Source organism: Dasypus novemcinctus, chromosome 30 (genome assembly GCF_030445035.2).
Source record: "Dasypus novemcinctus isolate mDasNov1 chromosome 30, mDasNov1.1.hap2, whole genome shotgun sequence".
Lineage (NCBI taxonomy): Eukaryota > Metazoa > Chordata > Mammalia > Cingulata > Dasypodidae > Dasypus > Dasypus novemcinctus.
The window spans coordinates 27,530,581-27,547,918 of NC_080702.1; the positions used below are offsets into that span (position 1 = coordinate 27,530,581).

The 17,338-nt window shown below is 59.7% G+C and overlaps 1 protein-coding gene across 1 annotated transcript; it reads right to left on the reverse strand.

Moving 5' to 3' along the window:
- Nucleotides 1-2,292: 2,292 nt before the first annotated feature.
- Nucleotides 2,293-17,143, reverse strand: RAB3D (RAB3D, member RAS oncogene family). The gene is made up of 5 exons (XM_058290573.2): nt 16,992-17,143; nt 14,257-14,497; nt 9,861-9,979; nt 9,655-9,779; nt 2,293-5,055 (listed from the first exon to the last, which is right to left on the reverse strand). The coding sequence occupies exons 2-5, from the start codon at nt 14,479-14,481 to the stop codon at nt 4,868-4,870; spliced, it is 657 nt and encodes a 218-aa protein (XP_058146556.1). The 5' UTR covers nt 14,482-14,497; nt 16,992-17,143; the 3' UTR covers nt 2,293-4,867.
- Nucleotides 17,144-17,338: the final 195 nt, after the last annotated feature.

Below are 17,338 nucleotides of genomic sequence, written 5' to 3' on the forward strand. Positions count from 1 at the left end.
GCAGTACTGATGCGCGCAAGGAGTGCCGTGCCACGCAGGCGTGTCCCCCGCGTAGGGGAGCCCCACGTGCAAGGAGCGCACCCCGTAAGGAGAGTCATGCAGCGTGGAAAAAAGTGCAGCCTGCCCACACACACGGAGAGCTGACGCAGCAAGATGACACAACAAAAAGAGACGCAGATTCCTGGTGCCGCTGACGAGAATGCAAGTGGACACAGAAGAACACACAGCGGATGGACAGAGAGAGCAGACAACTGGGCGGGGAGAGAAATTTTTTAAAAAGTAGACATTTCTGTTCAAAGCCACAGTGCTATCGTCAGCCCCAAGACAGTTGCCATCCATTCTTGGGCGTCACCTAATACCCAGGCCGTCGTCGCCTGTTCCCAAATTGCCTCACCGCTTTGTACAATTTGGTTTCTCTGAGTGACCATCCACGCGAGGTCCCCACGTCACATTTGGTGGTCTTCCATCCGAGTCCCCTGGAGGATGGTTGAAACATAGGAGGCTTCAGACTCAGGGGGCCTGGAGCGGGGCTGCAAAGCTTCATTCCTCGAGAGGCGCGTGGCGCTGCCGCTGCTGCTGGACTGGGGAATGCACTTTGAGAACCGTTGCTCTCAACAGGCAGTGGTTCTCATTCCTAACAAGGGCCCCGTGAGCTGGCATCGAAATCCAAAACGCCATCATTCCCGTGGGGACGTGCTGGTGCGGGTGTGCTCTGTTTATTAAGTGATACACAGCCTAGTGTGGACCTAGTAAGGGGTCCGTGGTTTTAACCTGCAGAGGGGTCCATGGAACAAAAAAGGTTACGAGGGAAGTGGACGTGGCCCAGCGGTTAGGGCGTCGCCCACCACATGGGAGGTCCAGGATTCGAACCCCGGGCCTCCTTGACCCGTGTGGAGCTGGCCCATGCGCAGTGCTGATGCGCGCAAGGAGTGCCCGGCCACGCAGGGGTGTCCCCCGCGTAGGGGAGCCCCACGCGCAAGGAGTGCGCCCCGTAAGGAGAGCCGCCCAGCGCGAAAGAAAGTGCAGCCTGCCCAGGAATGGCGCCGCCCACACGGAGAGCTGACGCAGCAAGATGACGCAACAGAAAGAGACACAGGTTCTGGGTGCCACTGTCAAGAATGCAAGCGGACACAGAAGAACACACAGCAAATGGACACAGAGAGCAGACGACTGGGGGTGGGGGTGGGGAGAGAAATAAATAAATCTTAAAAAAAAAAAACAAAACCCTGCCCTGGAGATGCTGATATTGTAGTGAGAGACCCTTCTTTAAGTTAAATGAGTAAATTTTGTAGTATTTTAGATTCTAGGGGCTAGAGAACAAATCGCAAGCACAGGCAGAAGGACATCTGAAATGCTGGACGGGGGAGGCAGCTGTGCCTCAGGTGAGTGGGCTCCCGCCTACCACATGGGTTCGATTCCCGGGGCCTCCTGGCGAAGGCGAGCTGGCCCGCGCCGCCGTGGAGAGCTGACCCCAGACAGCGAGCTCAAACCACCAAGCAGGGGGCGATAAATAAAATGAAGTAAAATAAATAAATCTAGGGACAATTGCTGGATGTTGTATGTCCTCCCATGGCCCACTGGATGGAACGAGGGAAAGTGTGGGCTATGGTGTGGACCACTGGCCACGGGGTGCAGCGATGCCCGGAGATGCAGTCACCAGACGCAATGGATGTGACATGATGATGGGGGAGAGTGTTACTGTGGGGGGCGTGGTGGGGTGGGGGCGGGGGGTGTGTGAATGGGGACCTCATATTTTTTTGAATGTAATATTTTTTTAAAAAATGAATAAATTGAGAATTTGGAAAAATAAAAAATTTTTAAAAATTTTTAAAAATGCTGGGGGAGGGGTTGTAGAACGAAACAGGGGGCCGTGGGGCCTGCCTGAGTAAAGCCAGCGCAAAGGTCGTAAGGCAGGAGGCTGGGCTGTTCAAACGCCAGCCAGGAGACCGGTGTGTTGGACCAGGCAAGTGGGGTGGCAGGAGCAGCAGATGAGCACATGGGGGCAAAGGGACAAGTCACGCGGGGCCTCGGGGGAGGCAAGGAGAACTTTTGTTTCTTGCTCTAAGTGGGGTGGGAGCCATGGAAGGTTCTGGGCCGAGACGAAGGGCCCTTTGACTAGGTTTAGCGTGGGAAACGCACAGCCAAGCTCTCCCGAGCCAAGCTGGTGACAACGGGGCAGGCCGGTGCCCCCTCGGGCACGGCTCTCCACCGTCATCCGACTTGGCCGGAGTCCAGGCCGCTCTTCCTGGAAACCTCATTTCACGAATGGAAATTCGAGAACAAAGAACAAGATGCGTTTGGGCATCACGACTTTAATTTTTTGTTTTTCTTGTGGAGGAAAAGTGCACATCTCTCCGAACCGGACATCAGGGCATCAGCTGACACAGAGCCCCAGCCAGGTTCTAAATTAGCGGGCCCAAAAGCTCATTCCGTAGTGTGTTTCGGGATTGGCCGAGGAGAAGCCAGGAGCGGAATTATCTGCTTCTACGGAGGCCACGTTTCACCCCCTGACTTGTTTATCGAAGTGCAGCAGAGAGAGGTGCAGGAGTATGATCCCTGATCAAGCCAAAACACAAAAACAGAAAAACCAGACAAAGCAGGACCCCAAGCCACTGTGGCCGTGGCAATGTCCCACAGAAAGTGCCAACAGCCGAAGATAAGGAGGGAAGGCTCCCTGGAGCTGGGAGCCTTTTGGGTTTCATGAAGGCTTTTGGGTTTATTTTGGCCTGTAAACTCGAAGAAATTCCGTACACCCAAGGACAAGGATACGTTTCAGGTCCTCAGAGACCATCAGCTCCTACCTATCACCCCCCTTCAAAAAGAAAAATTAGAAAATGACAACTTGCATTCTTTTTAGAAGAAAACTTTTTGGCTTTTCCCCTACATTCTTGTTTCAAGCCTAGAGAGAGCTCAGGGGCAGCTCTCTTTGTTGCTATCTGAGTCTGAAATGTTGAAAATCTTAGGTAAAGGTGTAAACAGGAATCTTAGGGCGGGGCAGGTCTAAGATGCAGCCAAAGCTGTTTCTTGTCACGCAGGCATTGCCGAGTCAGCATGTTCCCTTAATGGATCTCAGAGCTGCCATTTTTGCTGGCAGCGGCTTAGGGAAGATGGATTGGCCGATGGAATCTTGACAAGCCAAGTTGCAGTTTGCAAAGCCCTTTGAGATTTGACTTTAATGTTAAACCAACAAAGGGCTGTGACTCCCACCCCAGACTCTGTGTGTTTCTCATTCTTGTGAGATGTGTCCACCCCAGTCTCAGCATCTAATTTGTTGGCATTCAAAAATAACCTGACTTTGAAGCTCAAAGGGCAGCTTCTGGTATGAGGTGGACAGGGACCCCCCCCAGAAATAAACTTGACCTAGAGCTTCTAGAAAGGTGGGACCTGCATGGAGAATGAAACCAGGTCCCCTACCCCAGAGGCACCTTGACCGACTCCAAGACACCGGCTCAAGGAAACCGTTTGGCTGCAGTGGCTGGGAGGGGTCAGCAGGATGGAAATACAAACCACCTAGGAAAGACAAGGCTTAACTTTCCAACGCCCTCCCCAGTGTCATGTTTTGGGGTGCCAGGTGGGGATATGGGGCAGCAAGAGGGCCACACCCCTGGAGTTTAAACCTTTGGGGGACAGGCCACTGAGCTGGGGGCCAAGCCGTATAGTATCAAATGATTCATAACCTCCCGACAGAAGCCCCCGGCAGCTGGGTCCCCATCTCATGGACACCCCAAAACAGTGCCCCACCCCCAACCCCCATCAGCACAAGGCTTTGGCGCTCCCCAAGCTGCATCTGCGAAGCACACACACGGCAATGGCACGTTATCAAACCCTGCTTTCTCGTCCCCTCCGGCACGAGCCCGGCGCCTCCCCGCCCGGAGCGACTCGTCCAGCGGCAGACAACGTCCCCCGGCCGGGCCCTGTCGATGCCAGAGCTCGGAAAACAGATGCCGGCTCCCCCAGTCGGAGGCACCCAAGTCTTCACATCAGGAAGTCGCCCGGCGAGTGCAAGCGGGGAGGATCATTACTCAATTTCCTTTGCTAGCAGGATGCACGATTTGGAAAGAGCTTGCCGAAAGCACGGCGAGCAGGGGTGGGGATGGGGGAGAAGGGCCCGTGGTCCCCACTGCGGGGTGAGCTCCTGGTAGAACCCAAAACGCAAATCACCCCGAGCAAGGACGCGGCCCCAAGCCACCCCTGCTTCCGCGATTCGAATCCAGATCAGGGGACGCGGGGGCAAAGCCCCAACAGTGACAGGGTCGTGAGATTGTGGCGAAGCTCAGAAAGGCACTTCGAGGGTCCCTGAGGCCAGGGGGTTTGGACTCTTTGTCCTTCTGCGACGGGACAAGCTGCTCGCTCGGGCAGGGGGTGGCGGGCCAGGCTGGAGAGGCCAAATGGCCATGGCACCCGGGAGCCTTGGGGACCAAGGACGTGCACGGGCTGGGCGGGGGGGCCTGGACCGGGGGTGGGGGTCTGAGGCCCTGAGAAGGCGGGGCGGGGGGCCGCCTCTTGCACTGCCCGGGTGTCATACCGAGAAACGCAATGGCAGAGGGGTGGACCTGTGGCCGGCCGGCCTGCCAAGCCGCACTCAGTGCCCAGCGCGGCGTGGACTTGAAAATGCCACCCACCCAGAGGCGCCGTGGCTGCCCCCCTCCACGCCAGCCCCCCGAAAAGGCCTTAAGGCAGCAAGCTTGGGCACATCAACCCCCCTGGGCCTCTCCCACCCCCAGGCCTCCGACAGGGGCAGCTTGGATGGCAAGGGGGTGAGGGGGGCCGCCCCGAGCTCTGGAGAGGGCCCTCGTGGCTGGCGCCGGGGTCGCCAGTCCCTGCCGAGGCAGGAGGGGGCGGGCCGGGGCAGGGGGGGGTCCCGTCTCTAGCAGCTGCAGCCGCTGGGCTGGGGGGGCACCGTGTCCCCCAAAGCCGGGCCCTTCCCGTTGCTGCCCGGCCCGGCGCCGGGCTCCAGGGACTCGTTCATCTTCTCGCAGATGATGTCCACCAGGCGCTCAAACACTTGCTTGACATTGACGTTCTCCTTGGCGCTGGCCTCGAAGAACTCGAAACCTGGAGGGACAAAGGGGAGGGGGGGGCGGCCGTGAGAAACCCCCCGAGGCAGGGCCCTGGGCTGGAGCCTCCATCACCTAGACCTGGGTTCCCGGCCTGGCTTCTCCCAGCCTCAGTTTGCTGGACTGTAAAATGGGCCCAGCGAGGGGGAGGAGGATAAAAACCAGCGGCAGCTGGGAAGCGGCGGTGGCTCCATTGGTTGGGCTCCCGTCTACCATAGGGGAGGCCCTGGGTTCGAGTCCCGGGGCCTCCCTGTGAAGGCAGGCTCGACCGGCTTGCAAGAGCTGCAGAGAGCTGACTCAGCAAGGGGACGCAACAAAACAGGGAGACAGGCAAAAATACAGAAGGCGCAGCGAATGGACACAGAGAGCAGATGGCAAGCAAGCTGCAAGGAGGGAGGGGAATAAATAAAAATAAACAGACACACAGAAGAAGGCATGGCGAATGGACACAGAGAGCAGACAGCAAGCAAGCTGCAAGGGAGGCGGGGAATAAATAAAAATAAATAAACACAGACACACAGAAGAAGGCACAGCGAATGGACACAGAGAGCAGACAGCAAGCAAGCTGCAAGGGGGGGGGTTGCTAATTTTTTAAAAAATCAGCGGCAGCAGCCCTGCTCTGAACTACGTTAGGAATCTTTGTCCTAAGCCAGAGGCCACGGGAGTCCAGACAGTGACAAGTCGCTCAGCTTTCCCCCAATTTTTGCTACACAGGAAGGGTGCCCACAGAAGCCCAACGTTTCTGTGGACTTCTCAGATGGAGCCAGTTACTTCACACATTTTAGGCCAGACAAAGCAAAATGGAGGCGTGGCTGCAGCCCAGGGGCCACCAGTTTTGCAAACTGTCAGGCAGGTGTCAGCCGGCTTCGCGGCGTATGAGGAGAGTACGCAACGAGCAGCATCTGGCCTCTACAATGCACTAAAGATGGCGATGAGAGTATCAGGCTCCCACTGTGCTGCCTGGGGGGGTGGGCAGGCACTCTTCTAGGCCCGTTCTGGAAATTAACGCATCTCGCCCTCACTGTGAGGCTCTATAAGTTCCAACTCTTCTAGCCTGTCTCAGTCGGTCAGTGCTGCTATGACAAAAACCACCTGCTGGGTTGGCTTCAACGATGGGAATTTATCGGCTCACGGATTGGGAGGATGGAATTCCCAAATCAAGGTCTCGACAGGCCCCGCTTTCTCCGGGAGTTGGCGGCTTTGTGTGCTGGCTCACCGCCATCCTCGGGGCGCCTTGGCTTGCATCTCTTGCCTCTATCACGTGGCCATCTCCTTGGTTTGCTCCAAGCAGGGGGCTTCTCCTGACTTCTGGCTTCTACCGACTGACTGAGTCCCAATTTCCTTTGCTTCTAAGGCCGCTGGTCGTATGGATGGAGGCCCACCCTTTAGCCATGCGGCCTCCTCTAAATAGGACCTTTGGAGATCCTACACACGAATGAGTCCACCCCTTAGCGATACTCAGAGGCCCTATTGACAAATGAGTTCACGCCCCCAGGAACGCGGGCTAAGACTCGAACAAGACTTTTGTGGGGCCAACGACCCACTCCTGCACACAGCCGTTTTACAGATGAGGAAACTGAGGCACGGAGAGGAAAAGTCACTCATCTAAACCCACCTAGGTTACTAAACAGCAGGGCCGGGCTGCCCGACTCAAATAAGAATAGAATACACAGTCCTACCATACCCTTGGGCCCGGGGAGGGAAGGCAGGTTGGCTGATCCCTTCTGGGGAGGCGGACACGAGGTGGACTTTGAATATATTCTTAGCTTTCTAGTGATCATCATAACTTAGTTCTTATTAAAAAAAGAAAGTCTGTTCTCCCAAGAGGAGGAGGGTGGGAGGTGGTACAAATGTTCGGGGACTTGTCCAAGATTCCTAGACTTCAAAAAGTGATGCGTCACTGGAAAAACAAAGATGTGCCCAGCAAACCTTCCTGCCCCTCCTCTAGAGTTCCTTCAGGCTCGATCTGCAGAAAGCCGCGCCTGAGCAGTCCATGACACGTCTCACCTGCCACGCCCACCAATCTGTGGGGCAATCATCTGCACAAACAACCGCCACATTATACCCCGCCCAGGGTGAGCTGGCTTCTATGGACACATAATTGCAATTAAATAATTATGCGTGTAATTATCTGTTGACTGTCAGCCTCTGCTCCCAGAATGCCAGCTCTAAGAGGGCAGAATTTCTCTCTGCCTTGTCCACAGCTGTGGCCCCAGCGCTTGGCACCGAGCAAGCTCCTGGAAACTATTTGCTGAATGAATAAATGAGAGTGAATGAATGAATGACAGCGGCAGGACAGGAACTCTGGACCCAGCGATCATCAACCTCCCCTGCTGTCTTCAAATTCTGTGTCTCCTTTTCCACACATAGCTCTCCCTCACACCGTCCGCTGCCTTTTAATTTCTTTAACCCTTTCTTTCTGATTCCGATGAGAAATATTCACCGAGAAATTCACTAGAGAAATGGGAAACCACGGAAAAGGACTGAAGGAAAGACAGATGTAGAAAGCACATGGAGTCTCATCCCCAGAAACAATTACAATTGGTGTTTTGATATTTAGCTGATGTTTTTTTTCTGTGTAAATACATAGTTGTGGAGGCTGGGTTTATAGGGTGTGTATATAGATTTCTTCCTACAAAAACTGGGATTAAATTCTATCTCTCAGGGGCAGACGTAGCGCAAGTAGTTGAGTGCCTGCTTCCCATGTGCAAGGTCCCAGGTTCAATCTCTGGCACCTCCTAAAAAAATAAAATTCCATCTCCCGCCCTGTATCCTGCATTTGAAACTTAAGGACAGAATGGGAGCCCCCCACCCCCAGCCACTGGATGTTCTTGGGGTCCACCTCGAATATGGCACCACAGGCCTGTGTCATAATTGATTTCACTACCTCCCACACGTGAGTATATTTATTTCCAGGCAAATTGGGAATCCAGGTTCACTGCCCAAGCACACCAGGAAATGAATAGCTCGAGTTAACCCCAGGCTGGAATTTCACCCAAAACGAAGCGGATTTGGCTCAACTGATAGAGCCTCTGCCTACCATATAGGAGATCCAGGGTTCAAACCCAGGGCCTCCTTGACCCGTGTGGAGCTGGCCCACGCGCAGTGCTGATGCGCGCAAGGAGTGCCCTGCCACGCAGGGGTGTCCCCCGCGTAGGGGAGCCCCACGCGCAAGGAATGCGCCCCGTAAGGAGAGCCGCCCAGCGCAAAAGAAAGTGCAGCCTGCCCAGGAGTGGTGCCGCACACACGGAGAGCTGACACAGCAAGATGACGCAACAAAGAGAAACACAGATTCCCGTGCCGCTGACAAGAATGTGAGCAGACACAGAAGAACACACAGCGAATGGACACAGAGAGCAGACAACGGGGGGGTGGGAAATAAATTAGAAAGAAAGAAAGAAAGAAAGAACCAGGGCATCCATGGAGAAGGAAGCCTACAGGCCCGGCTTGGAGGGCGCTTCTGAGACGGTTGGGCTGGGAAGGAGGAACATAATCTTGGGGAAAGTTTGGAGAAAGGCTAGTCCATCCTGGCAGCCCCGCCTCCCAATTCTCAGAAACACACGGGTCTCCCTGCTTCCTAGATTCTTGTGGATCCTTCCAGATTGTTCCACATTAACACTGGGGGTGGCAACCTTGGAACCACAGCCCAAATCTGGTCCATCACCTGTTTTTGTCAAAAAAGTTTCATGGGCAGACAGCCACACCCATTCATGTTATGAAGAATTGAAAGAGACCCCAAGGCTGACAAGGTTTGTTATCTGGCTTTTTAAGAAAAAGTGTGCAGGGAAGCAGACTTGGCTCAATGGACAGAGCTGCCTACCATGGGGGGGGGGTCCAGGGTTCAAACCTAGGGACTCCTGACCTGTGTGGTGAGCTGGCCCACGCGCAGAGCTAATGCACACAAAGAGCGCCGTGCCATGCAGGGGTGTCCCCAGTGTAGGGAAACCCCATGCACAAGGAGTGCGCCCCATTAAGAGAGCCACCCAGCGCAAAAGAAAGTGCAGCCTGCCCAGGAGTGGTGCCGCACACACAGAGAGCTGATGCAGCAAGATGACGTAACAAAAAGAAAGACACAGATTCCTGGGCTGCTGACAAGAATAGAAGCGGACACAGAACACACAACGAATGGACACAGAGAGATCACTGGGGTGGGGCAGGGGGGGAAGGGGAGAGAAAAAAAAATCTTTAAAAAAACGAAAAAGAAAAAGTGTGCAGAGCCCCGGATGAAAGGAAGCAGCCCGATATTGTGCCGTCTGCTTTCTCCACTTAGCCCTATCACCCAGAGGTCTTGCCCCATCAGCTCATAAAGGTCCCTTCCTTTTTCATGGTTGCGTACTATTCCACTGCAGGCATTTGCTTTGTTACTTCAAGGGGAGGCCAAAGTTTTCCTCCAACTAAAAATGCCACAACTTCAGATACACAGCCCTTCACTCACAGGCAGGGACCTTTGCAGGATAAATTCCCAGAAATGGTTCAGCCGGGCCTGGGTTACCGGGGCACGGGTGGCCTCCTCGACGGGTCCCCAGAGGGCCGGTGACAGTGGCGGGGCTCGGCCTGGGGCGGGCCTGGGGCGGGCCTGGGGACTCCGGGGGCTCACCCAGGTCGTCGGCGAGCCGCCGGCCGTCCTCGGCGGGCACGACGCGCTCGTCCTCCAGGTCGCACTTGTTGCCCACGAGGATGACCTGGGCGTTGTCCCAGGAGTAGGTCTTGATCTGCGTGGCCCTGCGGGGTGGGGGCGCCGTGAGGCGGGGCGGGGGGCGGGGGGCGGCAGGCACGGCGTGGGGGGGGGGGGCGGGCACTCACCAGTCCTGCACGGCGGTGAACGACTCCTGGTTGGCGACGTCGTACATGAGCAGGAAGCCCATGGCGCCGCGGTAGTAGGCGGTGGTGATGGTGCGGTAGCGCTCCTGGCCTGCCGTGTCCTGCGCAAGGCAAGGTGCCAGGGGGCTGAGCCCTCGCCTTCCCGGCCCACCCGGACCCGAGCCCAACCCGAACCCGAGCCCTAACCCGAACCCGACCCGAACCCGAGCCCTAACCCAAGCCCAACCCGAACCCGAGCCCAACCCGAACCCAAGCCCTAACCCAAACCCGAGCCCTAACCCGAACCCGAGCCCAACCCGAACCCGAGCCCTAACCCGAGCCCTACCCCGAGCCCGAGCCCTAACCCGAGCTCAACCCGAGCCCGAGCCCGAACCCGAACCCGAGCCCTAACCCAAGCCCAACCCGAACCCAAGCCCAACCCGAACCCGAGCCCTAACCCGAACCCGACCCGAACCCAAGCCCTAACCCAAGCCCAACCCGAACCCGAGCCCAACCCGAACCCGAGCCCTAACCCGAACCCGAGCCCTAACCCGAACCCGAGCCCAACCCGAACCCGAGCCCTAACCCGAGCCCTAACCCGAGCCCGAGCCCAAACCGAACCCGAGCCCAACCCGAGCCCGAGCCCGAACCCGAGCCCAACCCGAACCCAAGCCCAACCCGAACCCGAGCCCTAACCCAAACCCGAGCCCTAACCCGAACCCGAGCCCAACCCGAACCCGAGCCCGAACCCGAGCCCAACCCGAACCCGAGCCCAACCCGAACCCGAGCCCTAACCCGAGCCCTAACCCGAGCCCGAGCCCAAACCGAACCCGAGCCCAACCCGAGCCCGAGCCCGAACCCGAGCCCTACCCCGAGCCCGAGCCCAACCCGAACCCGAGCCCTAACCCGAGCCCTACCCCGAGCCCGAGCCCTAACCCGAGCTCAACCCGAGCCCGAGCCCGAACCCGAACCCGAGCCCTAACCCAAGCCCAACCCGAACCCAAGCCCAACCCGAACCCGAGCCCTAACCCGAACCCGACCCGAACCCAAGCCCTAACCCAAGCCCAACCCGAACCCAAGCCCAACCCGAACCCGAGCCCTAACCCGAACCCGACCCGAACCCGAGCCCTAACCCAAGCCCAACCCGAACCCGAGCCCTAACCCAAACCCGAGCCCTAACCCGAACCCGAGCCCAACCCAAACCCGAGCCCTAACCCGAGCCCTACCCCGAGCCCGAGCCCTAACCCGAGCTCAACCCGAGCCCGAGCCCGAACCCGAACCCGAGCCCTAACCCAAGCCCAACCCGAACCCAAGCCCAACCCGAACCCGAGCCCTAACCCGAACCCGACCCGAACCCAAGCCCTAACCCAAGCCCAACCCGAACCCGAGCCCAACCCGAACCCGAACCCGAGCCCTAACCCGAACCCGAGCCCAACCCGAACCCGAGCCCTAACCCGAGCCCTAACCCGAGCCCGAGCCCAAACCGAACCCGAGCCCAACCCGAGCCCGAGCCCGAACCCGAGCCCAACCTGAACCCAAGCCCAACCCGAACCCGAGCCCTAACCCAAACCCGAGCCCTAACCCGAACCCGAGCCCAACCCGAACCCGAGCCCTAACCCGAGCCCTAACCCGAGCCCGAGCCCTAACCCGAGCTCAACCCGAGCCCGAGCCCGAACCCGAGCCCAACCCGAACCCAAGCCCAACCCGAACCCGAGCCCTAACCCAAACCCGAGCCCTAACCCGAACCCGAGCCCAACCCGAACCCGAGCCCGAACCCGAGCCCAACCCGAACCCGAGCCCAACCCGAACCCGAGCCCTAACCCGAGCCCGAGCCCTAACCCGAGCCCAAACCGAACCCGAGCCCGAACCCGAGCCGGAACCCGAGCCCAACCCGAACCCGAGCTCTAACCCGAACCCGAGCCCTAACCCGAACCTGAGCCCAACCCGAACCCGAGCCCGAACCCGAGCCCAAACCTGAGCCCAACCCGAACCCGAGCCCTAACCCGAGCCCTAACCCGAGCCCAACCCGAACCCGAGCCTGAACCCGAGCCCAACCCGAACCTGAGCCCAACCCGAACCCGAGCCCGAACCCGAGCCCAACCCAGCCCTAACCCGAACCCGAGCCCAACCCGAACCCAAGCCCTAACCCGAGCCCTAATCCTGACCCTAACCCTAACCCTAACCCTAACCTGGACCTATCTTCACAGCCTCCAGTCTGATGGGGGAAGCCTGGATCTATTCTTAGAGGCTCCAGTCTGATGGGGGAGACCTGGACCTATTCTTAGAGGCTCCAGTCTGATGGGGGAGACCTGGATCTATCCTCAGCCTCCAGTCTGATGGGGGAGACCTGGCTCTATCCTCACAGCCTCCAGTCTGATGGGGGAGACCTGGACCTATCCTCACAGCCTCCAGTCTGATGGGGGAGATATGGGCCTGACCACAGAGCTTCCAGTGATAGGGGAGAGCTGCACCTGTCCCCACAGTCCCCAGTCTGATGGGGGAGACCTGGACCGTACCTCACAGCCCCCAGTCTGATGGGGGAGACCTGGACCTGCCCTCACAGTCCCCAGTCTGATGGGGGAGACCTGGACCTGCCCTCACAGCCTCCAGTCTGATGCGGAAGAGCTGACCTGCCTGCACAGCCCCCAGTCTGATGGGGGAGACCTGGACCTGCCCTCACAGCCCCCAGTCTGATGGGGGAGAGATGAAACTGCCCGCACAACTGCAAATCTGATGGGAGAGATCTGGACCTGCCTGCATAGTCCCAATCTGAAGGAGGAAGACATGCAGCTGCCTTCACCACCCCAGTCTGATGGGAGAAACAGGCGCTTACCCATACAGCCCTCAGTCTGTGGGGGGGGGGAGGGGAGGAAGGCATCGACTCATTCTCAAGGGAACTTTCCATCTGATGGGGCAGGCACAGCCCTGCCCTTGAGGGGTTCCCAGGGTGCAGGGTCCATGGCCTCTCACAGACCTATAAATCCCTTTGACCATCACCCAGACCTGACTTAATGATCCACAAACAAGAGCCACCTGGGACAGAGGCGGCCATCTTGAGGCTGACGCCAACGCCGCCATCGTGACAGCAGCCGGGGATGGGGGTGGGTGGGGTTGGCTCTGAAGACAGCGCAGCTTCAATTCCCTGGGGTCCCGGGATTTGCCCCTGAGATGGTACCCAAACCTCCCCCTCACTGGTAACTTCTAACATGCCTGGGGCGGTGTTGTCTCCCCATCAGACCCCATGGGGCGGTGCTGCCTCCCCCATCAGACCCCATGGGGCGGTGCTGCATCCCCCATCAGACCCCATGGGGCGGTGCTGCCTCCCCCATCAGACCCCATGGGGTGGTGCTGCCTCCCCCATCAGACCCCATGAGGCAGTACTGCCTCCCCCCTCAGACCTCATGGGGCGGTGCTGCCTTCCCCTCAGACTCATGGGGTGGTACTGCCTCCCCCATCAGACCCCATGGGGCAGTGCTGCCTCCCCTATCAGACCCCACGAGGCAGTCTCAGACCCCATGGGGTGGTGCTGCCTCCTCCCTCAGACCCCATGGGGCAGTGCTGCCTCCCCCATCAGACCCCATGAGGCAGTCTCAGACCCCATGGGATGGTGCTGCCTCCCCATCAGACCCCATGGGTGGTGCTGCCTCTCCCATCAGACCCCATGGGGCGGTACTGCCTCCCCCTCAGATCCCATGGGGCAGTGCTGCCTCCCCCTCAGACCCCATGGGGTGGTACTGCCTCCCTCATCAGACCCCATGGGTGGTGCTGCCTCTCCCATCAGACCCCATGGGGCGGTACTGCCTCCCCCTCAGACCCCATGGGGTGGTGCTGCCTCTCCTATCAGACCCCATGGGGCCGTGCTCCCTCCCCCATCAGACCTCATGGGCTGGTGCTGCCTCCTCCCTCGGACCCCATGGGGTAGCACTGCCTCCCCCCTCAGACCCCATGGGATGGTTCTGCCTCCCCCCTCAGAATCCATGGGGTGGTGTTGGCTCCCCCCTCAGACCCCATGGGGCAGTGCTGCCTCCCCCATCAGACTCCATGAGGCAGTAATGTCTCAGACCCCATGAGGTGGTGCTGCCTCCCCCCTCAGATACCACGGGGTGGTGCTGCCTCCCCCCTCAGACCCCAAGGGGTGCTGCTGCCTCCCCCCTCAGACACCACAGGGTGGTGCTGCCTCCCCCCTCAGACCCCATGGGACTCTCCTGCCTCCCCCATCAGACCCCAAGGGGCGCTGCTGCCTCCGCCCTCAGACCCCACGGGGCAGAGTGTGCCCTCCTCCTAATGGACTCACCTCCCAGACAACCCCCCTACCTCCCCCCCCACCCCGTGCCCCCCAGGGCCCCCTTCCCGCCCCACCCCCCGCCCTCCCGGGACCCCCCGGGGCCGCGCCGCGCACCCAGATCTGCAGCTTGATGCGCTTGTCGTGGCGGTGGACCGTCTTGACCTTGAAGTCGATGCCCACGGTGCTGACGAAGGCGGGCGTGAAGGCGTCGTCGGCGTAGCGGAAGAGGAAGGACGTCTTGCCCACGCTGCTGTTGCCGATCAGCAGCAGCTTGAACATGTAGTCGAAGTTCTGGTCCGCGGCGTCCCGCGCGCCCGGCGCGTCCCCGGCCGACGCCATCTTGGCGGGGAGCCTCCTGCGCGAGAGGAGGGCCCCGGGCCGGGTGTGAGCCCTGAGCCCCCCGCCCTGCCGCCTGGAGGCCGGGGGACCCCTGGCCGCAGTGCCCGACCTCTGCGCTTCAGCATTCGCAGGGCCAAACTGCGGCCGGTTCACCCAAAAGGGTGTCGGGTGGTGAGCATAAAATGCGTTCCTTTATTCATTCAACAAACACGAAGTGGGTGCCTACTCTGTGCCGGCCTCTTTTTTTTTTTTTACACTTTTTAAATTAAAGTTGATAGATCACAAAGAACGGTACATTAAAAAACGTAAGAGGTTCCCGTATAACCCACTCCCCCACCCCCATCATTTCAGTAAATTGTATTTTTTTTTTAAGATATATACATCACAAAAAAAATGTTACATTTAAAAAAGTAAGAGGGAAACGGACTTGGCCCAGTGGTTAGGGCGTCCGTCTACCACATGGGAGGTCCGCGGTTCAAACCCCGGGCCTCTTTGACCCATGAGCAGTGCTGATGTGCGCAAGGAGTGCCCTGACACGCAGGGGTGTCCCCTGCATAGGGGAGCCCCACACGCAAGGAGTGCGCCCCGTAAGGAGAGCTGCCCAGCGGGAAAGAAAGTGCAGCCTGCCCAGGAATGGTGCCGCACACACGGAGAGCTGACACAGCAAGACGACGCAACAAAAAGAAACACAGATTCCCGTGCTGCTGACAACAACAGAAGCGGACACAGAAGATGCAGCAAATAGACACAGAACAGACAACTGGGGTGGGGGGGAAGGGGAAAGAAATAAAGAAAAATAAATAAATCTTAAAAAAAAAAGTAAGAGGTTCCCGTATACCCCCCACCCCCACCCCACTCCTCCCACACCAACAACTTCCCCCATCATTGTGGCACACTCATCGCGCTCGGCGAACACATTCTGGAGCACTGCTGCACCACGTGGATAACAGTTTACCCTGGAGTTCACACTCTCCCCCAGTACATTCAGCGGGTTATTGTGCCGGTTTCTTTTCCCTACCCCGGGACACATCTGTGACTTCGATGAGGAAAAGCCCACACATGTCTTAAGACGGGGCCTAGGGAAGCAAGTGTAGCTTGGTGGTTGAGCACCTGCCTCCCACTGAGAGGGCCAGGGTTCAATCCCCCATCCCTCCTTTAAAAAAATAAAAAGTTAAGACAGTGCCTGGCCTATAGTAGGTGCTCAATAAACCTGACTGCTGCAGAATCTTCACATCCTCCCAGGGAGGTCAGGCTTTTGCGGGGGGGGGGGGGGGCAGGGGGGAGTTTGAGGCCCGGAGCTTCCTGTCTCTGGGTTGGATTGAAGGGGTCCAGCTTGGGGGGGGGGGGGGGGGGACGCGGTGGGGGCATAGGACGCCTCCTCCAGCCGCAGGAGGTGCAGGGGAGCCTGACTCTGTAGAATGCACAGAGCAAAGCGGACTTTGCCCCCTGGGTGAGCAGCTGGTGCAGCCAGGGTAGGTGCTGGAAGAAAGGGGGGGGGGCCTGCCAGCTGGATGGACCCCCCCTCCCCCTCGCCAGCGCCAGGAGGGTGTTGACTTTGCCAGGTGCAGCCAGCAGGGTGCCTGGTCCTGCCCTAGGCGATTTCAGCTCCCCCCCTTTCGCTGACCCCCACGGGGAGGGGGTTTCAGCTGATTCAAAATCAGGGTGAAAATCCGGGTGCTGCCCCCAAGCAGGCACTGCCGTTTTCTGTTTGTGAAAGGGGCCGGGTCCCCGCAGCTGACTCACCCCGGTTCCAGCTCCAGGAGAGAAATCAGTTAACCAGAAAGCCCGCCCGGAGAATCACCCCCACTCTCCCCCACCCCACCCCGGCCCCCCGAGGCCTGCCTTCCCCACCCATCCATCCCCAGGGCCGCGCCGGCAGCCATCCACCTGCTCCTTCCCTTCCCCGGGCCTCAGTTTCCCCCCCGGGGCTTGGGCTACTCCCCGAAACGCACAGGTTGGCTGGCCAATCGATTTCACAACCACCTTTGGGGCTTTTTTTTTTTCCATTTGAAAACGACGACCCGCACGGTCCCCCCCCCCCCCCCCGCCCCTTTCCGGCCCAGCCCTGGGCCCCACCCCGTGTTCCGGGAGAACGAGTCTGAAGAGGGGAAGAGAAGCGGCAGGAAACCTTTCCCCAGACTGGGCAGGGCCCGCCGCCGCGTTGCGCCCCGACCCCACCCCCAGCCCACCTGTCTGGCTGCCGGTCCCACCTCTTTTCTGCCCACCCGCCGACCTCCCCCGCGCCTGCCGCCCGCCGGGAGGGTGGGGGCCCGGATCCCCTTCCCTGGGGCCCCGGAGCTCCTCGGCCCCGAGTTGCGGGGCTCACTGGCCGTCCCGCATCACCATATGGCCCATCTCCGGTCCCCAGCTGGGCCCTCCGCCTCGCCCGCGCCCCGTTCCCGCTCGCCCCTGCGCTCAGCTGGGCGCCCCCGGCCCGGATCCCCACGTCCCCGCTCCCCCCACCTCACCCTCCCGCAGCCCCCCCCCCCCCAAACCCGGCCCCTCCGGACCTGCTGGGACGCACAGCGGCGGGATGGTAGGGGGCGGGCACTCGGGCCGTCAGCGGGGGTGTCAACTCGCGTGGGGGGCGCTGGCCCGCGGGGGGTCCCGCCTCCGAACTCGCTGCGGCCTGGCCCCGGCCGCGACCCCGGCCCCGCCGCCGCCGCCGCCGCCCGCAGCCACCCGGATCCCGCGCGGGCTCCGCCCAGGCCGGGGAGGGGGAGGAGCGGCCGCTCCCCGGGGCCGGGGGGCGGGGCCGGGGGCGGGGCTTGTCGCCTGCGGGGGGAGGGGCTAGAAGGTGCCTTGGGTTGCGTGAGGGCGCCTGACCCCCCTTTGCTAAATAAAGCCCTCCAGCACC